This window comes from Lethenteron reissneri, chromosome 24, assembly GCF_015708825.2.
Source record: "Lethenteron reissneri isolate LAM-NWPU_2019-01 chromosome 24, ASM1570882v1, whole genome shotgun sequence".
NCBI lineage: Eukaryota > Metazoa > Chordata > Hyperoartia > Petromyzontiformes > Petromyzontidae > Lethenteron > Lethenteron reissneri.
Genome location: NC_083802.1, coordinates 2021624 through 2045882, shown reverse-complemented (window position 1 = coordinate 2045882; position 24259 = coordinate 2021624). Strand labels below are relative to the sequence as shown.

Below are 24259 nucleotides of genomic sequence, written 5' to 3'. Positions count from 1 at the left end.
TGAATACCACGGATGTGTGCACAATTGGTAGACATTGTATGCTAAATTGGTGCTAAATTGGTGCTAAATAGGAAGTGCGACAATGTAATTTTTAAGTTGGAGTTTAAATGGCACCAGTGTCATTGTGGTGATTAGGTGGAGAAATTACCATGGCCTAATGGATTGCATTGACAGATCCAGGCCCTGTCATTGTAAATAAAGAGACGTAAAATACTTTTGGTACTCTCAATTCTTGTATTTACTGATCAATCAACAAAGTCATAGTTATCCAACAGTTGTACTTGTATGAGACACTCTCCAGTTGCAAAAGTCATATGCCTGGGGTATAAAATCCCCCAAAAGTTACACATCAAAAAGCAAAGACAAAAACAAGAAATGATAGATACATTTAAATTAGTATTTTTTTTTCCATTTAGATTGACAAAAAATGGTTTGACTTTAGATGCAGTAAATAACTACCTTGCACTTTTACAAAGAATATAAAAATACTAAATTCTTGATATTTTTCAAAAAGTAAAATACAGGTGATGCACATCAGAGCACAGATTTGATCCTTTTCTTTTTTTCACTGCTGGATCTTGTTGTAACTTGCACCTCATATTCTCCTCTTCTGGGTGCTAATGTAAAGGACTGTTAACACACAACATGCAATACATAACAAAATGATCGTTAAAAAACATTTTTGTTTAACCAGATGAAAACTGATTTGCAAGAATGACCTGGAGAATTCTGCTGCCAGTAGAGATGATGATTGCTGTTTACACTGTAATAAGTAATTAAAAAATTTGGACCCTGACACCTGCACATAACGGCCTACTCTTGCGAATGTCAGATCTTTTAACGTCCACTGTGAAATAGATGGCACGTATTGTGCTCAATACACCCACAGTAATACTCAGTGTAGTCGCTGCATTCAAACCTGAGCCTCCGCAAAAAAAGCAGCGAACATTCTACCGCTTGGCCATATCACTGCCAAAAATACAAATAGCATAGACAATGTATTGTTAATTGTCCTTTACATGAATTGGTAATTAATTAGACCAACGAATGCAATAACAAAAAAATATAATTATTTCTTACACAACGATTCGGCCTATTGGCTTATGACAGTGCATCATTTCAGCAACAAAAGAAAACTCTTAACTGGTTTCGACAGTGTCTCATCAGCAGTCAAGCTTATTTGCATCAACACTTATGAACTGCCAGATGTTATAGGCAAGGACTGTCTGTTTAAGATGGGTTCTAGTTCAAAATGTGTATATAACCACACAAAATAGTAATGAGTGTCATTGTGGAGAATATAAATAACATTAATAAGCAGACAATCTCCTTCATATCTGTCTCTCCACGTAACATGTCAGTATTTCTTCCAATCCATTGGTAATTTCTGGAGTAGTTAATTAGGATATACAAATTTAAACTATATGTATATGACAATATTTTAATGTGAATCATTGTTTTAAAAAAAGTTCTGCCATGGCTCACATCAGCAGCGAGTGATATCTATAATCTGTTTCGGTCCAGGGTCCTAACCAACAGACACTGACCAGCATGGTAAAGTATGACTTAAAAAAACTCCCATGATTAAATTACCCATGCAAAGGACTTCATCGAGAAGTGGATTAACATAAGGTTGATGAAAAGTGTGAAATTATTATTTATATCACCAATTCCCACAAAATTTTGACCGCTTGTGTTGCGATCGAAACGTCGTAGTTTTTTGCTATTTTTTGAACTTATCTACGTGACTTTACCAAAAAACCCAAGAATATCAATTCCTACTAATTTGGCCAATTTACAATTTAAGTTAAGAAAACTGCTTCCAACAGCATGTATAGCAGGTCAACGTCTCCTTTCTAATAATACACATGAGGTATAAAATAATGTGATTACATCAGTTAAACAAAAAACAATTTAAAGTAAACTGACCATTGTTTCCTCTGATGAAGGCATCACCATATTTGTTCTTTAGTTGTCCATTGACATACTCTTCCGTTTGCTCCAGGGCGATGTTCATGTAGCCATCGAGGCAGGCCAGAACCCCTAGAAACGACAGTTTCACCACATGCACCTCAGGCCAAATATACTTCTTACAAACACATGCAGTACATTTCAAACAAGTATGCACTTACAATTGATGAGTATTTAGTTGTATAATGTGCATCTAATAACGGAGATAACTTAGTAATTAGTATTTCAGTGTTCATGGTAAATTGACATAAAACCGACATATATCAAAGATACATATACAGTATGAAGTGAATCTTTGATCTATTATTCAGGGGACAGGAAACACTCAACATTAGCTCTGGGAAAATGTTGGCATTTTAGATCAAATGTTGTTGAAATATGTATTATAAACAAAATTATAGAAATAAGCGAGTAATTCCAGGAGTAAGTCTATTCATGTTATGAAATAAAAGAACGTTTTCGTCCATTAGCTGATGGGTCTCCTAGATAAATGTTAACCCACAATATTTGCTAAGCAGGCAAACTGTCCTATTTACAACATTCTGATTCTCATCAGCAGTCATGTGCTCGTCACGCCTTTGCTTACTATTGTACTTTTTAATATATAACGATCAATATAGAGCACCTGAGAAGGCAATACAAAAAATAATTAACAAACATAACACATTGAGTGTATTCAACTGTGAAAGTTAATAAAATACCTTAACAGTTTGCTTAATGAGTAAAAAGGATTAGGCTTTAAAATGTCTGCCAATAATACAGGTGTTAAGATGTTCAAACACTAAATAGACAACTATTGCAAGTCATTACGTCGATTAATGCTCTGATATTTTCACTGCCTTATGCTGTTCACCTTTTGGTGTTCCCTGGTCTAACAAAGGTGAGACAATGCCATAAAGAAGGCTGTCTCTGGCAAAGGCCAATCAGTTTCAAAGACAATGCATATATTATCAGAACATGTTTGTGTGGATCGTTTCCACTTGTTGCCTTAGAATAGGTGTCTATTTGGTGTTTGAACACCTTAACACATGTTTAATTGTCAGACAGGATAAAGTATATTCTCTTTTCATTATTTTGCTACTAGAAAAAAAGTTCCCAAATGTGAATAATCAAATGCCTAGTTGGCAATACTCCATGTTAAATGTAATCTTTTAATCTGATTTCAATGCATTTATGCCAATTTCTATAACATAGGTATGTTTAAAATGTAAGACCATTAAGTGAAGTGTTACCTCTGTAATCCACCCCTGAGTTGAGTTTCACCACCACAGGGCGACCGATGATCTGCTTCAGAAAATCGCTTGGGGTTTGTTTCCGCAAACTCATTGTGGTCAGAAGTCTTGGTAGGTTCTGAAATGAATGGTAAACACAAAGAAAACAAAGAAAATATGTATTTATCAAAGCAGTGTACTTGTTAATATGAATATATATGCATCCTGTGAAGAATCTTTGCATAAGCAAAGTTAACTTTCTGCACACTGACCAGATTATAAAGCTAAACAGAGTTGACAGCCAACTAAGAGCCCACACGAGTAGTGGGAAGGCTCAGCTGTGAGGATGGAAGGTTGAGAGTCCTGACAGACATTGAGTGGCCTAATAGCAAGATAACTTACTGGGATCGTTTGGTGGTCCATTTCGGAAAGATCAAAGAGGAAGCGGAGTGATGCATGGGAACAATGTTTTTCTACTCTGCAAAAACTCAATTTTCACCAGCTCGTGCAGAGTACAAATTGGTGAATCAAACAAGAATGCAATGTCACTTTAATTTTTATACATATATAAAACAACTATGAAACCAAACAAGAGTTGTTTTACAAGATATGGTAACAGAACATCGATTTGTGTTCATGCAAAAATATACGTGTCTAATTATTTTTTTCAGAAATCACCAAGTAAAATTGTTGTGTAACTAATTTGTTCTTAATGTCATGCAGGGAGATGGTGGAGGTTATGGGCGATAATGGTGTTGTCAAACAGCCATTGGCACTCCTCAAAGTGCAATTAACCTGGCACAAGCGCAGTGATGAATGCACCACCACCTCGTGGCAATTGGTAGCAGCTGTGCATGTATTTATGCTTGTAATTGCCAACAACCACAATTCACCACGAAGTGGCGTGGCGTCACTACAGCGCTTGTACTTTGAGGCCACGTGAAGTATCGAATACCCGCTGACAGGTCACGAAACAGACCCAATTGCCATGGGTTGACTGACTGAGATGACTGACAGAAGCACCAACTGTGCTCCCCATTGTGCTAAATCTTTGCGTTTTAGCCGGCCAGCGCTATTGTGAGCATCGCTCCTCTATACTCCGTTGTGAATGTACATTATGGTAGTTTATCTACATGCGATTTATTGTACATTTACCAAATATGTGTATATTTCCTGTTTATGTGCGTGCAAACGTATGCTCTTACAAAATACAAAATATATTGTTAATATGTAGGAACATAAAATACAGGTCTTTGTCTATGTTTCAAGGTCAATTTAGTTTTGTGAAAGTGTAATATATGTGTGCGTGTTTTATGTTAAATGAATATTTTACACGCATGAATATATCTCCGTAGTGTAAGTATATCGGCAGTGTGAGGTAAATAGTGAGTTTGGTGAGTGGTGAGTGTAGTATTTACGGAGTAATGCAAACGATTCCTGTAGGAATTGCATTCAATTCCAATGTGGCCAATTGCTACAGGAAACATTTTTTCTCTCCGGGTACAGTAATTCCCATTTCAAAATCTTCATTCGGGTGTGATTATAGCAAGGTTCGTATGCCACCTAGTGGAAATAGTTGAAAGCGCCACTATACTATTCATTTAGAGTAGTAACAACAATTGAATAGCGATTATTTTATAGCCTACGACTCGTCCGTGAAAAAAGTATGCATCGCCATTAAATTCCTGCACCTTCATTCAAATGAATGTAATTATATTGAAAATAGCAGTGCTCCGTTGCCACTAAAAAGGCAAGCTTTGACAATTTCACATAGTACATACTGTATATTGAATGTAATGACGCATCCAGTCATCGATTCAAAGTGATTACAGGCATGAAATCGTTCACGTGGGTAAGAATATTTACATTTAGACAAATTTAGTTAAAACCGTGCAAAATAACAATCGAGAAGTAACACGAAATTGATTCTTGAATAATATTGTGACCGCAAATTGTAATTCCACAATTCAAAGATCCCAATATCAGGGTAATTACAATGATCACATTTCAATGCTGAATTGGGAATCGTGAGAATCGCCCAGCACTATAAGTGGAGCGTATTGAGTGTATTGTTAGTATAGTGTGTGTATTGTGATTAGACCGAGTGTAAAGTGAATGTGCGTTGTATATACAGTAATAAATGTATTTAGTTTCGTGTATGTGGTGCAGTGGCGTAGCTAGGATATTTTGCGCCCGGTGGACGAACTATAAAATTGGCGCCCCACCTGTTTAATCACATACCAAAATGTAATTACATGACATGTAGGCTGTGTGTGGCGGGATATATAAACGTTTAGGTTGAGGTGTAGATTTGTGCAGTAGTTTTAGGCTGCCGCGCCCGCCGCAATAAGTCATAATGTAACGTTGTAAGCCTCATTTTGGCGCCCCTTTACCTTGGCGCCCGGGGACACATGTACCCCCCCCTGCCCCCCCCAGCTACGCCTCTGATGTGGTGGTCATGTGTTGAGTATCGTGAGTATGTTTTACTGTATTGCTAGTATTTGTGAGTGTACTGTATTGCGAGTATAGTGTATTGAGTACTGTATACGATTTAGTTAGCGCGTGTTTGAGTAGTGAGTGTGTTGTGAGTAGTGTGTCGTGAATTGAACACAGTAAGTGTATAATGAGTACGATGTGCAGTGAGCTTGTGTTGAGTCTTGTGAGTATAGCAAGTGTATTGTGAATAGCGAGTATACTGCATGTGTGTTGAACTTCTTTCACACTGCACGTAGCCAACCGTGCTAATCGGAGGTGCAGAGTGGAGTGAGTGCATTGTGAGTATAGTAAGTGCGTAGTGAGTGTGTAGAGTACATTTAGTATATTGCGAGTGGAGTGAGTGCATTGTGAGTATAGTAAGTGCGTAGTGAGCGTGTTGAGTATATTTAGTATATTGCGAGTGAGTGCATTGTGAGTGTATTGTAAGTATACCGAGTATGGATGTGTGTATTGTGAGTATTGAGCACGTGTTGAATATAATGAGTGTTGAATATAGTGAGGGTATTGAATAGCGAGTGCAGTAAGCGTGTGTTGAGTAGTGAGTATACTGTGTGTATTGTGAATATCGTGAGCACAATAGACTGTGGAGAGAGCGTGTTTGGCATAGTGTGCATTGCGAGTACGAATAGTGAGTGTATTTAATGTATTATGAGTATAGTCAGTATACTGTCAGTAGAGTGGGTTATTGTCAGTAAAGTGTGGATAAGCAATGAGCATGTGTTGAGTACAGTGAGTGCATTGCGAGTACAGTGCGTGTATTGCGAGTACAGTGCGTGTATTGCGAGCGTGTGTTGAGTACGGCGACATTAATGCGAGTATACATCGAGTGCGTTGTGAGTATAGAGTACGACTGCGTGTGTTGCGAGCCTACAGCTGAGTGTATCGTGAGCGCAGCGAGTGGCAAAGCCTCACTTTGTCGCGATGTCGGGGCCTGCGGATGGCGGGGATGGCGGGGACGGTGCCCGACGAGGCTCAAGGGGCGACGGGGGGGGGGGAGGGCGGAGCGCGATTTTTAAATCGGCCACCCAACAGCAAGGCCAGGGGGAGGGGCTTCGCGCTCTGTGCTGTGACTCCTCCCCCCCCCCTGTGACGACACGCGCGTCATCACTGATTTGAAGCTTTCGTGACTGCAGGAGTCACGTAGAAAGAAAATACATTAAGTAGAATACGCCTTTTCGATTGCAACACAAGCAATCGTCATCAGGTAGAACTAAACTTGAGAGAGACAAAATACAGACACGGAGACACACAGACAGACACACAAGCAGAGAGAGACAACACAGAGAGACACACAACATAGACACACAGAAACCCAATGCCTCTGTGTCGTGGCCTTAAATAGAGAGGGGGGCGGGGGCAAAGGGAGAGGCATTGGGTCTCTGTGTGTCTATGTTGTGTGTCTCTCTCTGTGTTGGCTGTGTTGTCTCTCTCTGTGTTGTCTCTCTCTACTTGTGTGTCTGTCTCAGTGGCGGCTCGTCAATAGAGGGCGCAGGGGCGCCGCCCCCATCAATATTCAAGACATATAGATATACAAAATTTATATAAAAATACATAAATAAAATATTTTTTTTCATACGATGTGCCGGCTGGTAGTAAGAAAAGCATCAGCATTTAATAAAAACTGGCTTTAATCGGTCAACTATTTTCTATGTTTTTCAATGTGTTTCATGCGGGGCGCCGGACAAATGGATGTCTATGTGAGACTTAAAATTTTCGGACAGCATGTGACCTGAAGCTGGTCTCTAATTGGTTTCTTGAAGATTCTCCTCGGGGCGCAAGTCGTTGCGTCCCTGGCCAATCAGAATTGGATACATGTTATTTTATCCAATCTGATTGGTTCTCGTCACCTGTCATTCAAATTTACGCTCTGGGCCACAACTGCGAGTGCGCCGGCGACACCACTTTGACACTTGCTAGGCTAATCAAATTTTTTGTGTAAACAATGGCAGCAGTTCATCCAAATTCTGTAATTTATTTACAAAAAAATCCTTTCACAAGGCTTTCGCTGGAAGAAATAAAAAAGATAAAGGATCTCGGACCGGACCAACCCGATTTACAAATCCAGCAGCAGGCCAGTGACAGAGGACGAAGCTACACACGAAGCTTCACCCGCGCTTGTTATGAGAAACGGAGGTGGGTGGCTGGATGTGATGTTAGCAATTCTCTTTTTTGTTTTCCCTGTCTTTTATTTCAAAGTGTCGGCACTGAAGTTTTGTGGACAACGACGGGGGTAAGAGACCTCAAACATCTCTCTGACAAATGCAAACGTCATGAAAGTAGCCGCAGCCATATTGATAATAGCATGAAACTAACGTTTTTATGTTCAAGTAGGAAACATGCTTTTTGGTACTTTGGTCTGAAATGTATATAAAAGAGAAACATTTATGTTCAAGTAGGAAACATGCTTTTTGGTACTTCTTTTGGTCTGAAATGTAAATAAAGATCATCAAAATTTATATTCAAGTAGTCAAAATGGTTTTTGGTACTGCTTTATATTTATTTGCCCCCCTCAATAAAATAAAAAAATGCGCCCCCCCAAAAATAAATATCACCAGCCGCCACTGGTCTGTCTGTGTGTCTCCGTGTCTGTATTTTGTCTCTCTCTCTCTCTCTCAAATGTAGTTATACCTGATGACGGTTGCTTGTGTTGCAATCGAAACGTCGTATTCTATTATTTAATTTATTTTATTCTACGTGACTTTGCCAGAAGAACCGGAGAGTGACAAAACCTCTCAACCCCTTATCAGTGCCCCATCTTATTACACACCAATTCAGACCTTGTTGGTCAACCCGAGCTCCTTTATAAATCTCAACGTTCATCCTATACACTACACTATACACCAGTGGCGGCTCCTGCAAAATCTCTCAGGGGGGGCAAATGTCTGGATGATTGATAAGGATAAGGTCCACCCATGCAATGGATAAATTAACAGCTTAAGCATGTAAAGGCAACTTCACTTCTTTAATATTAATGAAAAATAAAGTGACTCTTACAATACATCTTGTTTGTTTCTATACTCACTATTAAAACAAACCACTCAAGTTTATTTTATTAAAGATTCCACTAGGTGGCCACAAATTATATTGTTGGATGAAACGTGCTTACGTATGATGACGTAAGCACGTATGATGACGTAAGCACATTAGGGCGAGCCCTCCCGGAAGCCATAGAGAATGCATTGGAGCGCCCCCCGTTCGAAAAAAAACATCTTTGAATGTAAGTCTATGGGGCCACTCGGGGCGATTCTCAGCCGGAGTGAAATCGCCCAAAAAGAGGCGGTACTCCACAGAACGTGACATGACGCTGATTGGACTATATCCAGAGGCACAGTGACGGCTTGCGTGACTCTGTGGTTCAATGACATTGGTGGTGCGTCGCCCAATCGCCCTAATGAAGAAACCGCCCCTGCTATACACTATACTAAAAACCTGGCAACCCCTTATCAGTGTCTACCTTATTACAGACAAATTCAGACCTTGTTGGTCACCCCGTTTCCCTTTATAGGGAAAAACACAAACAAATAGACAAAACACATGTTTTTGTCCATATTGAAACGGCTGTACGCTGTATGGACCTGAAAACTCAACATCCCTGCACAAGAATACGGGGTAAACCGTGTATGAGTTGACAGCTATGGGTGACGAATGGTCAAACAAACAGAGGGGGAGGCATCAGCGAAACGACGCGGGGAGACATGGATTAAAAAAAAGAGGAAATATGAAAAGAAGTCTGCTTCACCGTCGGAATAACTAAGTTGGACTGTCATGAAATTGGAGGGTTTGTAAATGGGGGAAAACAGTCATTCAAGCGCGCCGTCATAGCGCTCCAGTGGTGTCACGTAATTTGGGCAGTATCTATTGCTGTACAAATGTTTTTGTTAGTTATCGTAAGGATTTTGCTATATTATATCCGACGTAGCACTGCAAGGCAGAGAGCAGTGACTATTTTTACCCCTTTCCACGTGACAAACCGCTGGGGGCCACTCCAGCATCAATGGTGACAAAACTCATCCGCCTGCATAGACATACATTAGCCCAGTGACCACAGCTAGCGAGTGACGACTCGTTCCAGACTATTTTTGTGGAAGAATTTCAATCAAAATTCTCCACTATCATGGAACCCCCAGAAAGTCCCCACTGCTGGTTGAAGGCCTCCTGCGATGCAACAATCAATTTCCTACGATGCAAGCATCCAACTGACCTCATTAGCTCCATCTTGACAGTCGGCATCCTCACGGGCCTATTCTCTACTTTGGCTGCTATTCATTCACGAGTGTTCTTCATCAGTGATCATCCCTTCAACCAATATGTTACATATGTTTTATAATGTCTATTTGCATATTTTCCCTGATCCATGCGTTCCTTATTCTGTTTTAGTGTAATTCCAGACATGCATTTCTGCATGCATTTTGTGTATTAAACTGGCTAAACTCATTATTCTGAGTATCCACTGGTAGAATGTCAATTGGCATGAAGAGCATGTTGATATAACGTCCAAAACTGAATTGGAGAAAAATATAAACATAAATGCAGAATGTCAATCATCTCAGATTTACTCATTATTATAATAACAAATGACAATGAATTAGAGGAAATAATTTAATAACTAGATTTTAAAAAGTCTGCAAACAGTGCCAAAGCAAGGGTTGGCATGGGCCATGCTGCAAGGAATTAAATGAGAGAAAGAGAACAAATGCAAATTAGAGGTGGCCTCTTGATTCGTTAATAAAGTAAGTGGGCTTGGGAAGGCCGTGTCACTATAATATAGATGATGGGTGATGGATGATATCACAGCCCTGCATATAATAAATGCATGGACGTTAAGGTTCCATCTCTGTGTGAGCCAACCTTGCCTCCAAATAATTGTATTTGTGGCATGCAACACTATATTGTACATGAATTTGACCATTTTAAGCCACCCTATTGAGATTCTACTTGATTTTAATGACAGTATATTTTGGTCCTATGCCACCGCACAACCAGACCGTTCTAATTGCACCACCAGGGCAAATTATTTCTAATGAGACAGGCTCAAAAGTGAACGAATACATTTTGCGGATTTTACTAAATGAAGGTCAAAATTATAATTTGCTCATATAATGAGATTTATCCCCCCCCCCCCCCTGAGCATTAAAAGGTTATTCTAACTCTAAAGAGTGCAGATAGCAGATGCATATTCATATAGAAATAGGCATAATCGTCAAGTCATGGTGTATCCACTGCTCCTGACAATGTACATATACATTTGATAAGAAGCTCATGGGTTTTTAATTATTCAAGCCAGTTTTGTCTCCCTTTTGAATAGATGAATAATTTAGGTGTCAATCACAAACAAGATACTCATTTTCTGTGGATATATTATTAAATATGTATCACTGGGTTTGTTCCAACTGCTGGTCCCACTTCTTTAATGATGGTGCAAGAATAGATTTCCCCTTGTCATACTTCTACTTCTTCTAGTATGACATGTGGAACTTCCTTGTCTTCATTTGAAACATTGTTTATTCCTAAGATACGGTATATGGATTTGTTTTGCTATAGATATCTGTATAAGTCTTCCACAAACGTTAAGATTATGTTTTTGTCATGTTATGTTTCCATCTTTTTCCCCTGAGGGTTAATAATTACCCATCATAAACCAAAACTTTTCTCATACTGTTTCCATTGCTTGCAATAACTTCAATTATATCTGTGTTGCACTGATTTGTTTTCTAATTTTCCTAATCATTTTACAGTTTTGTGTATTCATTATTTTGTAATATCATCCCTTTTCAAACCTCTCTTTTCCATCATGTATTTTTCTCTTCTTGGTTCTTTCGGTAAAGTCACGTAGAAGGGAAATAATAAAGTAATACAAATAAAACATAATAAAATTATTTTCACGACGTTTCAGCCACAACGCAAGCAGCCGTCCTCAGGTGAATGTTGTGGTTTCACGCTTCAACACACCGGTGGGCTAATGCAGTGAACTATTTGTCTTTTGTCAACGTGACACTGTTTTACTGATTGGCCGTGTCGGGTGGTGGAGGGTTACGACACATTTATAAATAACGCGATCTAAACCCAAAAACGTTGATTATGAATAATATTGGTTCGCGAAAGCCTACGTATTAAACTAAAGTCTGGTTTATCCTCAAAATAACTTTTTCACAGGTACATGCAAATAATTTTATACATTTGCCAGAATTTACGGGTAATACCTCTTATTTGAAAATATTATTGTATAATTGATCTCATTTATCACTGGGTGTGCGTCTTGTCTGGAAATAAACACAGGCAGTAGGATGAATTTGCTTTGTAATTCCACGTATCCAAAAAACCGCAGAATTAGCCAACTACAGTGAATATAACATATATTCTTAAAACTGAAGTGACAATTCCTGGACAAAACAAACATCACAATCTGGTCATCAGCAGAATTATCATCATTATCCACATCGCCATCATCTTCCAACAATAATTCGTCAATCATTAACATCAGCTGCAAGGTCATAAACAGCATGATTATGATGGACATCCATCCATCATCATCAGCAGCATTATTAAACGTGTACACACTACAGAAATTTGAATTGTCATGATTAAATGTCTTGTTTGATCTAGCGTGTTCTTGGTATTTTTAATCGGATGTGCGAATCTCACATTTACATCGTACCGTATTTACATAAAATGTGCGCACATCGAAAATAATTCTCACACGCACAATTCAACAATGCTTGTTTTTGGTTAGCATAATAATAATAAAGGTGGTACCCAACATGCCTCGACACGCAACAACGTAAACTACTCGAGAGAAAAGCCACGCGCCTCGCTGACCAGCAGCAACATTGCTGTGACAACACAGACCAGAATGGGAGTATACACTTTCAAGTGAGACAAACGGTGGAAAAAACCAAACAAACAAACGGAACAAAGTTTGTTTTAAAATCTGGTTTTGTTTTCCAATCCTCTTCCAGAATCGCGACAATCCCATCCCATTTTCTTGGTTCTTTCGGTAAAGTCACGTAGAATGGAAATAATAAAATAATAAAAATAAAACATAATAAAGTCACGTAGAATGGAAATAATAAAATAATAAAAATAAAACATATAAAATAATTCTCACGACGTTTCGGCCACAACGCAAGCAGCCGTCCTCAGGTGGAGAACAGGTCTGTCGAGAAGACAGACTCTGTCTTTCTCGACAGACCTGTTCTACGTGACGTTACCGAAAGAACCTAGAAGATGAATCCCTGCAGTCACGAAAGCTTTAAATCGAAATCCCATCCCAGTTTTAGATTTGAAGCTTTCGTGACTGCAAGGATTCATACTCTTAGGTTTTTTCGGTAAAGTCACGTAGGTAAAAACATCAAAATTAATGAAAATAAAATAAAATAAAAAAATCACGACTTGTGTTGCCTCCGAAACGTCGTGATTTTTTGTTTTATTTTATTTTCATTAATTTTGATGTTTTTACCTACGTGACTTTACCGAAAAAAACCTAAGAATATGCATCCCATCCCAGTGGTGGCGATGGGCGTGGCCAATACTCGCGGTGGCTCCTCCCCCCCGCCCCCGCCCCCAGGCCCCAGGCCCCAGGCCCCGCCCCCAGGCCCCGCCCCCTGGCGCCGCCCCCTCGTGGCGGCAGCGAGGCGGCAGAGGACCGATCCCCCCGTGTGGCGGCGTCTCTTCGCCCCGCGTCCGTCCTCCGGGGGGGACCTCTTGGCGCGTTTTACTCGGGCAACCGCAGTCTCTCTCCGCCTTCGTGTCTCTCCTCCGCCGACGTCTCTTGACGAGGGCTCGTCGGCGAGACGTCTCGGCTGCCGCCGACGGAGCGGGCCTAGGCCGCCGCGTGGAGTGGAAACTTCTGCCGAGAAGAAGAAGAATCTTTCACCCCCAACTTTACTCCAACATCGGAGGCACAGGCATGACGCACAGATTACACGGCCACAGGCAAGCAGAGGGGTTGTTTGTTGGTGCTAGCTACACACAGACAACACACACACAGGCAACACACACACACACACAGGCAACACACACACACAGACAACACACACACAGACAACACACACACACACAGACTGCCCCGGTCTCGCAGGGAGGCGCGGGCACTCGAGGAGAGGGTTCTCCATCACGGCGCCACAACTTTCAACAGAAGCACCACGCTGCTCTCTCGCTCTCTCTGTTGTTGTTGTTTTTTGTTGTTGGTCCTGTACTTGTTGCTTCAGTTGTTAGCCGTGTAACTTGTACTTTTTCTTGACGTTTTGGGGACTTATCGTGCCCGCGCGCCGCTCTTGTTTCGTTATTGTTTCTGTGCGTGTCACTGGGGAGACAAAGACGGCCGGGCGTGGTGTTGCCCCCCCTCACCACCACCACCACCCTCGTGTGCCACAGTGCCGGCCTTGATAGGTGCTCGCTAACCCCACTTGCCCCTCACAGTCTGTTACAGTGGGGGGGGGGGGTCTTTGTTGTTTTCTGTGGCGGCTTCGGTGGTGGTGGTGGTGGGTCCCGTTGCGTTCTCGTCCGTCTCTTGATGCTTATTTTGGTTCCTTCCCTTTGTCGCTATTTTAGTTTCTTCTGCTTTTGCTGACGTTGCTTTCTTCATCTTCTTCATCATCATCATCTTCTTCTGTGGTGGTCACCGCTGCTGTTGCCTCTACGACGCTTCGGTGTTTATTGTTGCTCTGTAAACTTTGTTGATTTGCAAGCCCCCCCCCCCCCCCCCCCCGTGCGCGCTCTTTGTTCTCGTGTTGTTATTGTTGTTGTGGCTTTACAGACACTTTTTTTAAAATTACAATTAAATTAATAGCAAATGCGATTGCTTCCGTTGTAATCACAGTTTTGTTTGTCGGAGTTTGTGCTCTTATAGTTAGTCGTTTTGTGTCGCCTGCTGGAGGCGTCTGGGCCTGTCTTCTTGGGCAGCTGTTTTTTTCGGCTTAATTACAGCTCCTAGAATACGAGCCTACGTTAAGATTGTATTGTTTAGAGCAGTGGCCACCACCATAGCATTCCAGATCTCACGCGTCGATTGTGTGGATCGTGTCGGCGTGTTTCTGCTGATGTCCTGAGTGACGACGACTTTATCTGCAGGTGATACGAGACTTGTCAACAAGTGAAGCGAATGTGTTCAAGTACCCAAGTACTAAACGTACAATGAGCAAGTCGTTAGTAACTTGTCACAACGGTACAGCAATGTCTTCTTGGTTCTTTCGGTAAAGTCACGTAGAAGGGACAAAATAAAATAATAAAAATAAAACATAATGAAATAAAATTCTCAACGTTTCGGCCACAACACAAGCAGCCATCCTCAGGTGAAAACAGAGTTGTCTGAAAGACAGCGCTCCAATGTGACTTTACCGAAAGAACCAAGAAGATGAATCCCTGCAAGGTACAACAATATTTTAAAGTTCTTTGTCACTCCACTGTTGGATTAAAGCCTCTTCACGGCATTTCGATCTTGAGATTTCATGACCCCAAATTCACTCTGCTGGTTGGTAAAGGATGTTAGCTCTGACCCGGAATCGAACTCGGAACGACAGGTTCAAGAGGGCAAATCACTGACCACAATCGATTATCCACGGTGTGTTGGTCTTGATTATGTTATGGTAATTCAGACTTGAACATAAAGGTTTATATCTCTTCATATTTTTTTGCTTTACCCACTAAAATACAGCCGTTATATAAAGTACCTTTCCAGAAAGTGCCTGTGACTATAAACGATCATCTCTGGCTTGGTGTAGTCAACACAATATATTCAACAACATACTAAATATTGACTTAAAGCTGTCGTGACTGCAGTCATTCATATCCTTTGTGGTTCTTTCGGTAAAGTCACGTTTCGATCACAACACAAGCGATCGTCATCAGGACCTCCTGATGACGATCGCTTGTGTTGTGATCGAAACGTCTGAGTTTTTTGTTTATTTTATAATTTGTAGTAATTTGTAGCTATCTTACGTGACTTTACCAAAAGACACAAACAATAACAACATACTGTTGAACGATGTCCCTGTGGTGCATATAATGCATTGTTTATATACGGATTGGTCATGCATAGAAAAGTAATGTGAGCCAGAATTAATACCATCACTGAACCGTGATTTTGGTTGTTGCCAATTGTGATGTCTACGAAGTTTCGTAGGACAAGCTACAGACAAGCCAAATTCCCAAATGAATTGCCTCATCTCTCCAACATGCACGCGAGGGAGATTAGGCAAATTGTTCTGCTGTCTTCGGTACCATAGTCCACTTTCTTTGAATTGTAAACGCTTTCTTTAATGCCCAGTTATGGTACAATTATACTGTCATCATATCGTGAGACGCTCAGTGAACAGCATATAACATCACGCCAGGGAACGGCCTCGGAAGTTAATGCCACAGCACTGCTTTTGAATTCCCTTTTTAAAAAAGCCCCTCTTGTAGCAAACAATACAAAAGCCATCTTTATGACGATGAAACGTATTGAATGACAAACGCAGAATAGTAGTCTGAAGGACTTGAACATTTAAAAACGAACTTTCCACTTTACTTTTTGTTGTCATTAATCACTTGGTTGAGACCAGCAAGTCACTGCTTAAAAACGCAGTTGCCAAGATTCCAACCCACGATTGGAGTGGTTGCTGGCTCAGTGTCCTGTCGAGAGGATGTTTGTTAACCCCTAATCCGTCTGGCCACTGCTGTGTAACAGTATTCGTCTGTTTACTGCGACTGGTAGGCACAATACACATCCAGACCTAAGTGGCCGGGATACCCAACACTGCAAGACGACACAACTGTTAATGAATCTGGAGTCTCGTCTGAGAGTGATCATGTTCTTTTAACGAAAAGGTTGACATTGTGGACAAACGTATTCTTTTTTTAAGCTTTCGAACGAAAGCTGAACGTATTTAATGCTCTGTCCATATGTAACAGGGGCATGGTAACTTGTACAAATGTTGCAGTGTGAGAAAACTTTCATATGAATTTGTGTTGATATATCAGAAGCACAAATGCTTCATTTTTCCGGTAATGCTTTGTGAGTCAGATAGAGTCATCGTCCATGTTGTGCAGTGTCTGTCGTGTTTGGTTATTTTAATGTATGGACGCCACTCATCATGCTACGTGTGGCATGTGACAGTGTATAGGGCACTCCAGAAAGCACAGGGACGAAGCACTCAAGGTGAACAGACCTTGGGTAATTTTAGTTGCCCAGAGGGAACTACTAAATACTTAAAATAATTGACAGCCCTTGCCAATCCGATGTTGAAGGCATCCCAACACTATCGGCCATGGGGATTGTTTGTACCATGCTTCACCATGGCTGGTCTGTGCAAGTTGGTAAAGTGGGAGAATCAGGAACGGTTCGGACATGATTCTTCAGTAATGTTTGCCATGGCTTGTATGAGCTCATGTTACAGGAGTTCATGAATTCGTTCCATGACCCTGCTTCCCTGTCATGGATAACAACAGCTTAACTGTACTGTATTTGTCTTTTTATGCTAATTTATAGGGTTCTTTTTTTATATTGCCTCAATATTTAACTCTTGTCAGAGCGATATAGAAATCCATAAATATATTTTTGGCTTTAATCCAGTTGTACTAGGTGGTTTTGCTAGCTCCTATAAATATTGTACTGATTCTGCTCTTGGAACGTAACGTTTTCGTAGTGATAAAAGATACACACTGCAAATGCTTAAAAAAGTTAGATTTGACCTGGTTATTTTTTCATCCTAAGCTTTTTACAAATGATGTAGTGTGTAGGAGACATCTGCCTGTGCTTGTTATCAAATAGGTCTGCTGTAGAACACTTTCACATTTCAATTCAAAACTTTTTATTTGTAAACTTTATTCAAATGGCCCAGTTTTCTCAGGGTCTAAAATGGAAGGTGGAATTTCCAAATACAGTGAGCCGGATTTCGAATTTAGCTGCCATAGGTCGGCTAAATAACATCGAGTGGAAGCAGTTCTTGCCTCCCCCCACTTCCACTATGCTCGCCATGTGTTCCCAGTGTCTTGTATCTCCTTCAAAGCAGCTATGTTCGTGATATCGTGTCGACTTTCAAGCTTCGATTTTAGTTGGAATTTATTATTTTATTGAAGTCGGGTGGTCGTGTGTATTGTTTGCTTCAGGATACTATTTGGTTTACGACGTGGATGGCAACACAATACAACGAGTTGGCCTGTGGCCGAAATTGCAGCACTAAAGGAATGCTGCCTGCTGCACTTACTTATTGTATCCTATTACCTTAAATCAAAAGGGAATTCTGTAGGCCCCGCCTTTTCCTCTTTCGGCCCAATGTCATCTTTTGGTTCCGTGCCTTTTCTTTTTAAGCCCTGCCCCTTATTCTTTAGGCCCCTCGCCCCTCTTTCTGTTTACCCCCCCCCCCCCTGCCAAGGGTTTGGGCCTGTTTGGAGAGGGGGGGGACTGCAGGTATGGCTGGAGAAACTTTACAAGTGCTCTATATAGCCACACCATATTGCCCAAATAAATAAACTATAAACTAAACTTTTTTTATTTTACTAGGTAAGGCCTACTGGTCTATATAGCTCTTTTTCATTAACGTCCTGGCTACAAATGATAGCTCAACAAAATGCTTATTACCTGGAAATGCATAGCAGCCAAATACTGAAAATTCATATTGATTCTAAATGTGGAGGGAAAAACTGGAGGACCTGGAGAAAAATCCAAGCGACCACGGGGAGAGACACATGCACATCCAAATATACAAGCGTCGGGATCGAACCCAAGACTTGTACAGCAGGCGAGGAGTTAACATCTCACCACAATTGTTTTACCACATTTTAGAAAATTTAAATTACAATAAATAGATGTTTCTAATAATAGGTATCATGCAGAGTGTTGTTCGTATTGGTTTCATTATTGTAGCAGCTAGCCAGACCAGTGCTGCCTAAGTCTGGCTTGCCAATGTTTTTACTGTGCAAGTCAGTCAATCTCTCTGCCCTGAAGACATTGCCCAAAAATCACGTATTTTTGTTGCAAGGCAGTACTGTTGAAATATAGGTTTATGCTTGTGCATTACTGCCAAAACAGTCCCTTTGTATCTTGTAATGAGTGGTTTGTTAGGAATGTTTCTTCGGACATCTTATGTATGATAGTAACTGTTGTAGAATCGAGGGAAGCTATTTTTTTTATCATCCTCATATCCATGAATACTGTTATCCACTGCAACCAATGGGTCTACATTTTCACGGTATCTATACATCCTTTAGGATCTGCTAAAAAAAATCTGCTAATGCCTAACATTCCATGACAACCGCAGCATTGTAGATGTATTGGAGTTTGTGTTATTTAAGGGCCGCTGGTGACGTGTATCCCCTCTTAGGCAGCATTCCCACAGTCACTGAACAAACCGTGCAAATGGGCAGAGCCCGGTTTTTCTCGGCAGCCTTAACCATGCCAATTGCGCTGTAGCCAAACCATGCGGTCTGGTTTTACTCGGCCACGTACCTTTGCTTGTCCAATGATGTTACTCATTTTCGCTGGGATTTTCTTAAACTTTTGACTTCACAAGGTCAGTGCTCGAGGCACGTGCCATCAATAGTGTCTTACATAAGTCAACTGCAGAGCCATGTAAAAAAAGAAATATATTAGCTTGGGATAGTGTAGGCTAATCCAAACATGCATTAAACCTTGTTAAAATCGTTTATAAGTTATGATTACTTCCTTCCGGCCTCAGGATAGGAATGGGGAGGGGGTCTGGGGGACAGGGATGGGGGCCGAGCACATGAAGCTGCGCTTCGGGTCAGATTGTTTTCATGCTTTTGGAATTCAGTATGAGACTTAAATGCTTATAATGTGGGGAAACCATTAAAATAATTACAATCAAAGCAGCTGTTCCCTAGGCACAACGGCTCACTTCCATTAACACTCCTGTGTGTATAAGAGGAGGTGGAGCCGTGAACGTTGTGCTCCGCAGTAAGATTTGTGATGGTCACTTGAGTGTTGTGTTTATGGTGCTTACTTGTCATAATCAACAAGGAATGGGGGCTCTCTCTCATACCTGAACAATGTCCCTACTATGTTACACTCCCTCAACTAATATTCTTCATGTGTGAAAGATATAAGTTGATATCTATATAAAATTAAGGATAAATACTTAAAAAATTCAAGATAGCTCAGGCTGAATAAAAATCCTGGTTTCCTGGTGTGATGTATCAGTTTGTGAATATTAAGTTTTAATTTTCAACATAAATGTCAACCTTTTCAGGTTATAGGTTAATCCACCTTTTGGCAGGTGTGTGTCGCATATGGGGTGAACTAAGGATTGCTGGTGGTAAAGGTGACAACAGCCTTTATATTAGCCCTTCGAACAAGAAGGAAAATACTGATTAGAAATGTAGGTCCATTGATTTCTCAAATCTTTTCATGTTGAATGAGATTAACACGTTTACATTACAAATTCCAACTCTCCTCAAAGATATGTATATTTAAATAAATAAAGCACATGTTTAAAACATTTGCTTTAATCATATTTATTATCATACATCTCGTACCGCATCATCCACAAATTTACTTATCGTGACACCATTTTGAAGATTATTGTGGAAAATAATAATGTAATTAATAAGCTTGCTGTGTTTTATCATTTTGTGAGGATCCAATTATTTAATGACCCATAGGCATCACAACTTTAAATATAGTATTTGACTTTTAAACGATTTGCATTTTTATGTCGATAGTATCACATGTCCCAGCTTTTGCAGGCTTTGTTTATGGTCCCAAAGAATAAGTGCTATTACTGGGCATGCCTGGGCATGTACCACAGTCCCAAGCATACGGAAAATACAATTGGGTTTATGAATGAGATCTGTATTGGGATACATTCAAAATAACACAATGATTGGATTTAAACGATATAAACTGTATATAAATATTGGTTTGGAAGACATTTTACATATTTTAAGACTTACAATAAATTTCGATAAAATAGATGAATACCAAATCACTTGGAATTTGCCTGATCCCATCAGAAACCACTAACCAAGTAGACCTAAGCCTTGATCATGCTTGAGTGGGTGACCTCCATTCATATAACAGGTGTTTTAGGCATATAGGACAGTGCAGAAAAATATAGGCGATTTAGGTCAAGACCGATTAATTATATTATCCCAGATAAACTGGTTAATAGGTTACATTCCTGACCAAGGGTCCGATATGCAACTTTTTATAGATACAGAAATCCCTCACCAACCACAGGGGGTACATTCCTGGAAAAGGCCGTGGTTGACAAATCCGGGGTTGGTAAAGTACAGGGAATTACTAAGATCATGGAGGTCTGGGAGTTCTTCTCTAATAATGACCCAGATTGGCAGCGCAGCAGCTCCTCCATCGCTGCCATGTAGGAGGAGTACATAATACTGACATAATACCTTATTTTATTTATTAAATAATCTTTACCATCTGTATTATTATTAACACTGTTCCGATATCCCAATGAAGCTCTTATATTGCTCATGCGAAAGAAATAATGCTGTCGGGAACACATCCCCATATAATGACCGCTTTTAGCGCCGATTCGATTCACGCTCACTTCTCCAGGAACGCATCTTGAGCACTAAATAAGGTTTGCCTGTATAGTGGCTTTGCAAGAGTGACAGTCTGCCAGAAGGGGGCGATAATTGATATGTATAATCCCAATGAATTACTTTTCAAATTTGCCAAATGTCCTTTTTACAATGTCGGGGAATCTTTAATGTCCATTGTGAAGCAGACGGTGAATATCATTGTCTATTACACCTATGGGTAATAATCAGGGCGACAACTGCATTCGAACTGTGAACCGCTGCAATGAGCGGCAAACGCGCTACTGCTGGGCTCATGTCACCACCCGTTAGTGTTAAAACACTACTTTTTATATCGCTTGCTGTGGAATGCCCCATATTGGGCTTTTTATAATACTTTAAAACTATGTAGGGATTGCGATTTAACTGGTGTAGATGTCCTTTGTGTACTGCTGTTTTGTTATATGTTGTGGCTCAATGGACAAGAATACATTATGTTTAATTGTGACCGTGGTAGGAAAATTTTTGCATTTTTGAACGAGGCAAATATATGGCTTTTGTAATGTTGTTTTGTGCTAACTGTAATAGAAAATATTTCCTTCACACCAACTATTTCCAGATGTGTGTAATTAAACAATTGCAAACATTTCATTACAATACAAAAACATTGGGTTGTATTTTTTTGGCGAACAAAAAGCATATTTTTTCGGAATGTTGGATAGGGCATCCTGTCCAGACATTTTTTGTGCTGAGAATGATCATGAAGTGGGAAAAAAATGCGACCCTGAAATGAAATATCAGTTCATATTATAGGAAAGATCATTAGGGAACACTATTATCCTCATTAAAAAATATGTCTATGCAAGGCCATCAAAATATGTGCATCATATGTTCTTTTAAAATATGAAAGTATAAAAACAATTTACCAACCGATATTTCAAACGATAGAATATGTATGGAACACTGAAAATATCTGAATCAGAATATTTATTTATACTGGAGAAATCTGATGAGCGAAAAGCTCGTTCACAGATGTAGGATATCTGGGAAAACAGTAGGATATCTTTGTTCATTCAATATATGATTTAATGAACAAAGTGAGTAAGCTTTAAATGCTCTGCCAAATGTGTTATTTTGGAATTACCCTATTCAAAAGCAGCCAAATTAAGTCACGGGTTTACAAATGTTTTAGTGCGTGTGACATAATTTCCCATGTGTCCTTGCAAGTGACATAACTTCACAACATGGCGTGTCAAGCCTTTTTATTTTCTATCTCGTAGCATTCCGTAGCCTTGCAGACTATTGCTATCCATATGCCTGATGTGAGCACTACCATTATTATTGGAATTATGAAATGCTTACGAGGACAAACATGTTGGAAATTATGTATAACATTAATTACCTTATTTTCATTCTGGATCATACTTTTGTCAAGTTCTGAGGATTTTTTTTTGCATTTTGAAGGATATTTGAAAAAACAACAGGGTCATACTGAGATATACAAAATAACGGCTTATTTGACCTCCTTAATTAGATCAGTGGAGCAGCAGGTACACTAGTCAGTGGCTACATAATGCAATGTTCTAGTTGCAGTCTAAAGTAAGGTTGTCAGAATCGTTTTTTGCATGGTATGTCTATTAAAAATCTTTCACACCTTACGTAGTCAACCGTGCTAATCGTAGGTGCGTTATTGATAACATAAAGAAATGTCTTGCAAAAAACATAGTATTTCAACTTCTAACTGATAAATTATAAGAGCTGCTATGGTGTAATGTTCTGGCTCACTGTATTTGGAATCCAGATATCTCTGGTTTGATTAGATCTCCCGGCTCAGCAGTGGAAACAATGGAGTAAGGTTATTAAATTCCCCTGCCTGTCCACCCATTGAGCATAAATGGGTACACTATAGTTAAGTCGATTGGCGGGTCGTGTGTGTTGGGGTAAATTATGGGTACGCCCACCGCTTCCAATACGCCTAGTTAGCATTGAAGAGTAGACCAAATACCGATAATTGTTTTTTTACCCTTTTAACTGGCAACAAAATTGACACCTTTTTTTACATGGAGTCATGTTCGCATTGACCACAATACCTGCGGTCGGAATGAAAACAAAAAACACAACTCTGATAATGTATGCACTGTCCTTGAAATTGATTGGTCCACACCCGAGACTAGGCTCCAAGAAAAGCTGTCTCAGGTGTGGACCAATCAATTTCAAGGACAGTGCATACATTATCAGAGTTGTGTTTTTTGTTTGCATTCCGACCGCAGGTATTGTGGTCAATGCAAACATGACTCCTTGTAAAAAAAGGTGTCAGTTTTGTTGCCAGATAAAAGGGTAAAACAACAATTATCATATTTTGCTACTGGCAAAGGAGGTTCCAATGGTAGACCAAATACCCTCTAGAGCTCCCTCTGCTGGAAGCCTTTCTGGAAAACAGCATTATCAACAAATTTTGGCAATTGATGTATTCACTATTAAAATTCCACTGGAATCGATTACATATTCATGACTTTTGGAATCAGTCGATTTAAAAAACGGTTATGGGTTTACCGATTATCTTTTCACAACCATAAAAACAACACAATACATTTTTGAAATACAAAAATCCCTAGCCAACCGCGGGGGGTTAGGTTCCGGGAAAATGCCGCGGTAGGCAAATCTTTATGCCAAACATAATTTTTATACTAATTCTGTGCTTTGGGCCATGGTTTATGTAAATATTAATATTTGATACATTTAACATTTTATCTAGGTTTCACAGCCTTAAACTAAAAGTAATTAATGAAATACAGCTGTGCATTATAAAAGCAAAAAATCAAAGTGCATCCTCCATACATTTCAAAATCTATTGTCGCGTTATGAAACACCATATTTGTACATCAAAAGATGCAATGAAGTCACATTTTATGCTCCTACCCAGAAAATGAAAATGTTTTCCTCTTATGTAGACTACTAAATGGTTCTGTGCAGGAATCCTGCATGCAGCGCTTTGCAACAGTGTTTTGCAACCATGTTCCACGGCAAAGTCGCAGGTGTGCCGTGGTATTTTTGGACTTATCGGAAAAGCGAGAACCTCACTTCACAAGCCAGGACAGACA

General features: G+C 40.0%; 2 protein-coding genes across 2 annotated transcripts in view; one reads left to right on the top strand and one right to left on the bottom strand.

The window, feature by feature from the left end:
• Positions 1-411: 411 nt before the first annotated feature.
• LSM6 (LSM6 homolog, U6 small nuclear RNA and mRNA degradation associated) lies at positions 412-6693 on the bottom strand. Its single transcript, XM_061557794.1, has 4 exons — positions 6591-6693; positions 3204-3321; positions 1930-2043; positions 412-630 (listed from the first exon to the last, which is right to left on the bottom strand). The coding sequence occupies exons 2-4, from the start codon at positions 3295-3297 to the stop codon at positions 596-598; spliced, it is 243 nt and encodes an 80-aa protein (XP_061413778.1). The 5' UTR covers positions 3298-3321; positions 6591-6693; the 3' UTR covers positions 412-595.
• A 6605-nt stretch (positions 6694-13298) lies between these two features.
• The window catches only part of PEAK1 (pseudopodium enriched atypical kinase 1), a 32246-nt gene continuing 21285 nt past the window's right edge, over positions 13299-24259 (top strand). The window contains exon 1 of the mRNA XM_061557946.1: positions 13299-13582. The gene's annotated coding sequence lies outside the window, so the exon portion shown is untranslated. The remainder of the gene's footprint in view (positions 13583-24259) is intronic.

What these genes read in the sequence shown, in the direction of transcription:
- LSM6 (XM_061557794.1), bottom strand. Translation starts at nt 3,297, where the DNA reads ATGAGTTTGCGGAAACAAACCCCAAGCGATTTTCTGAAGCAGATCATC. An exon ending in CTCAGGGGTGGATTACAGAG is followed by an intron (nt 2,044 to 3,203) that starts GTAACACTTCAC and finishes TGTCGTTTCTAG; the next exon opens with GGGTTCTGGCCTGCCTCGAT. An exon ending in CTTCATCAGAGGAAACAATG is followed by an intron (nt 631 to 1,929) that starts GTCAGTTTACTT and finishes GTGTGTTAACAG; the next exon opens with TCCTTTACATTAGCACCCAG.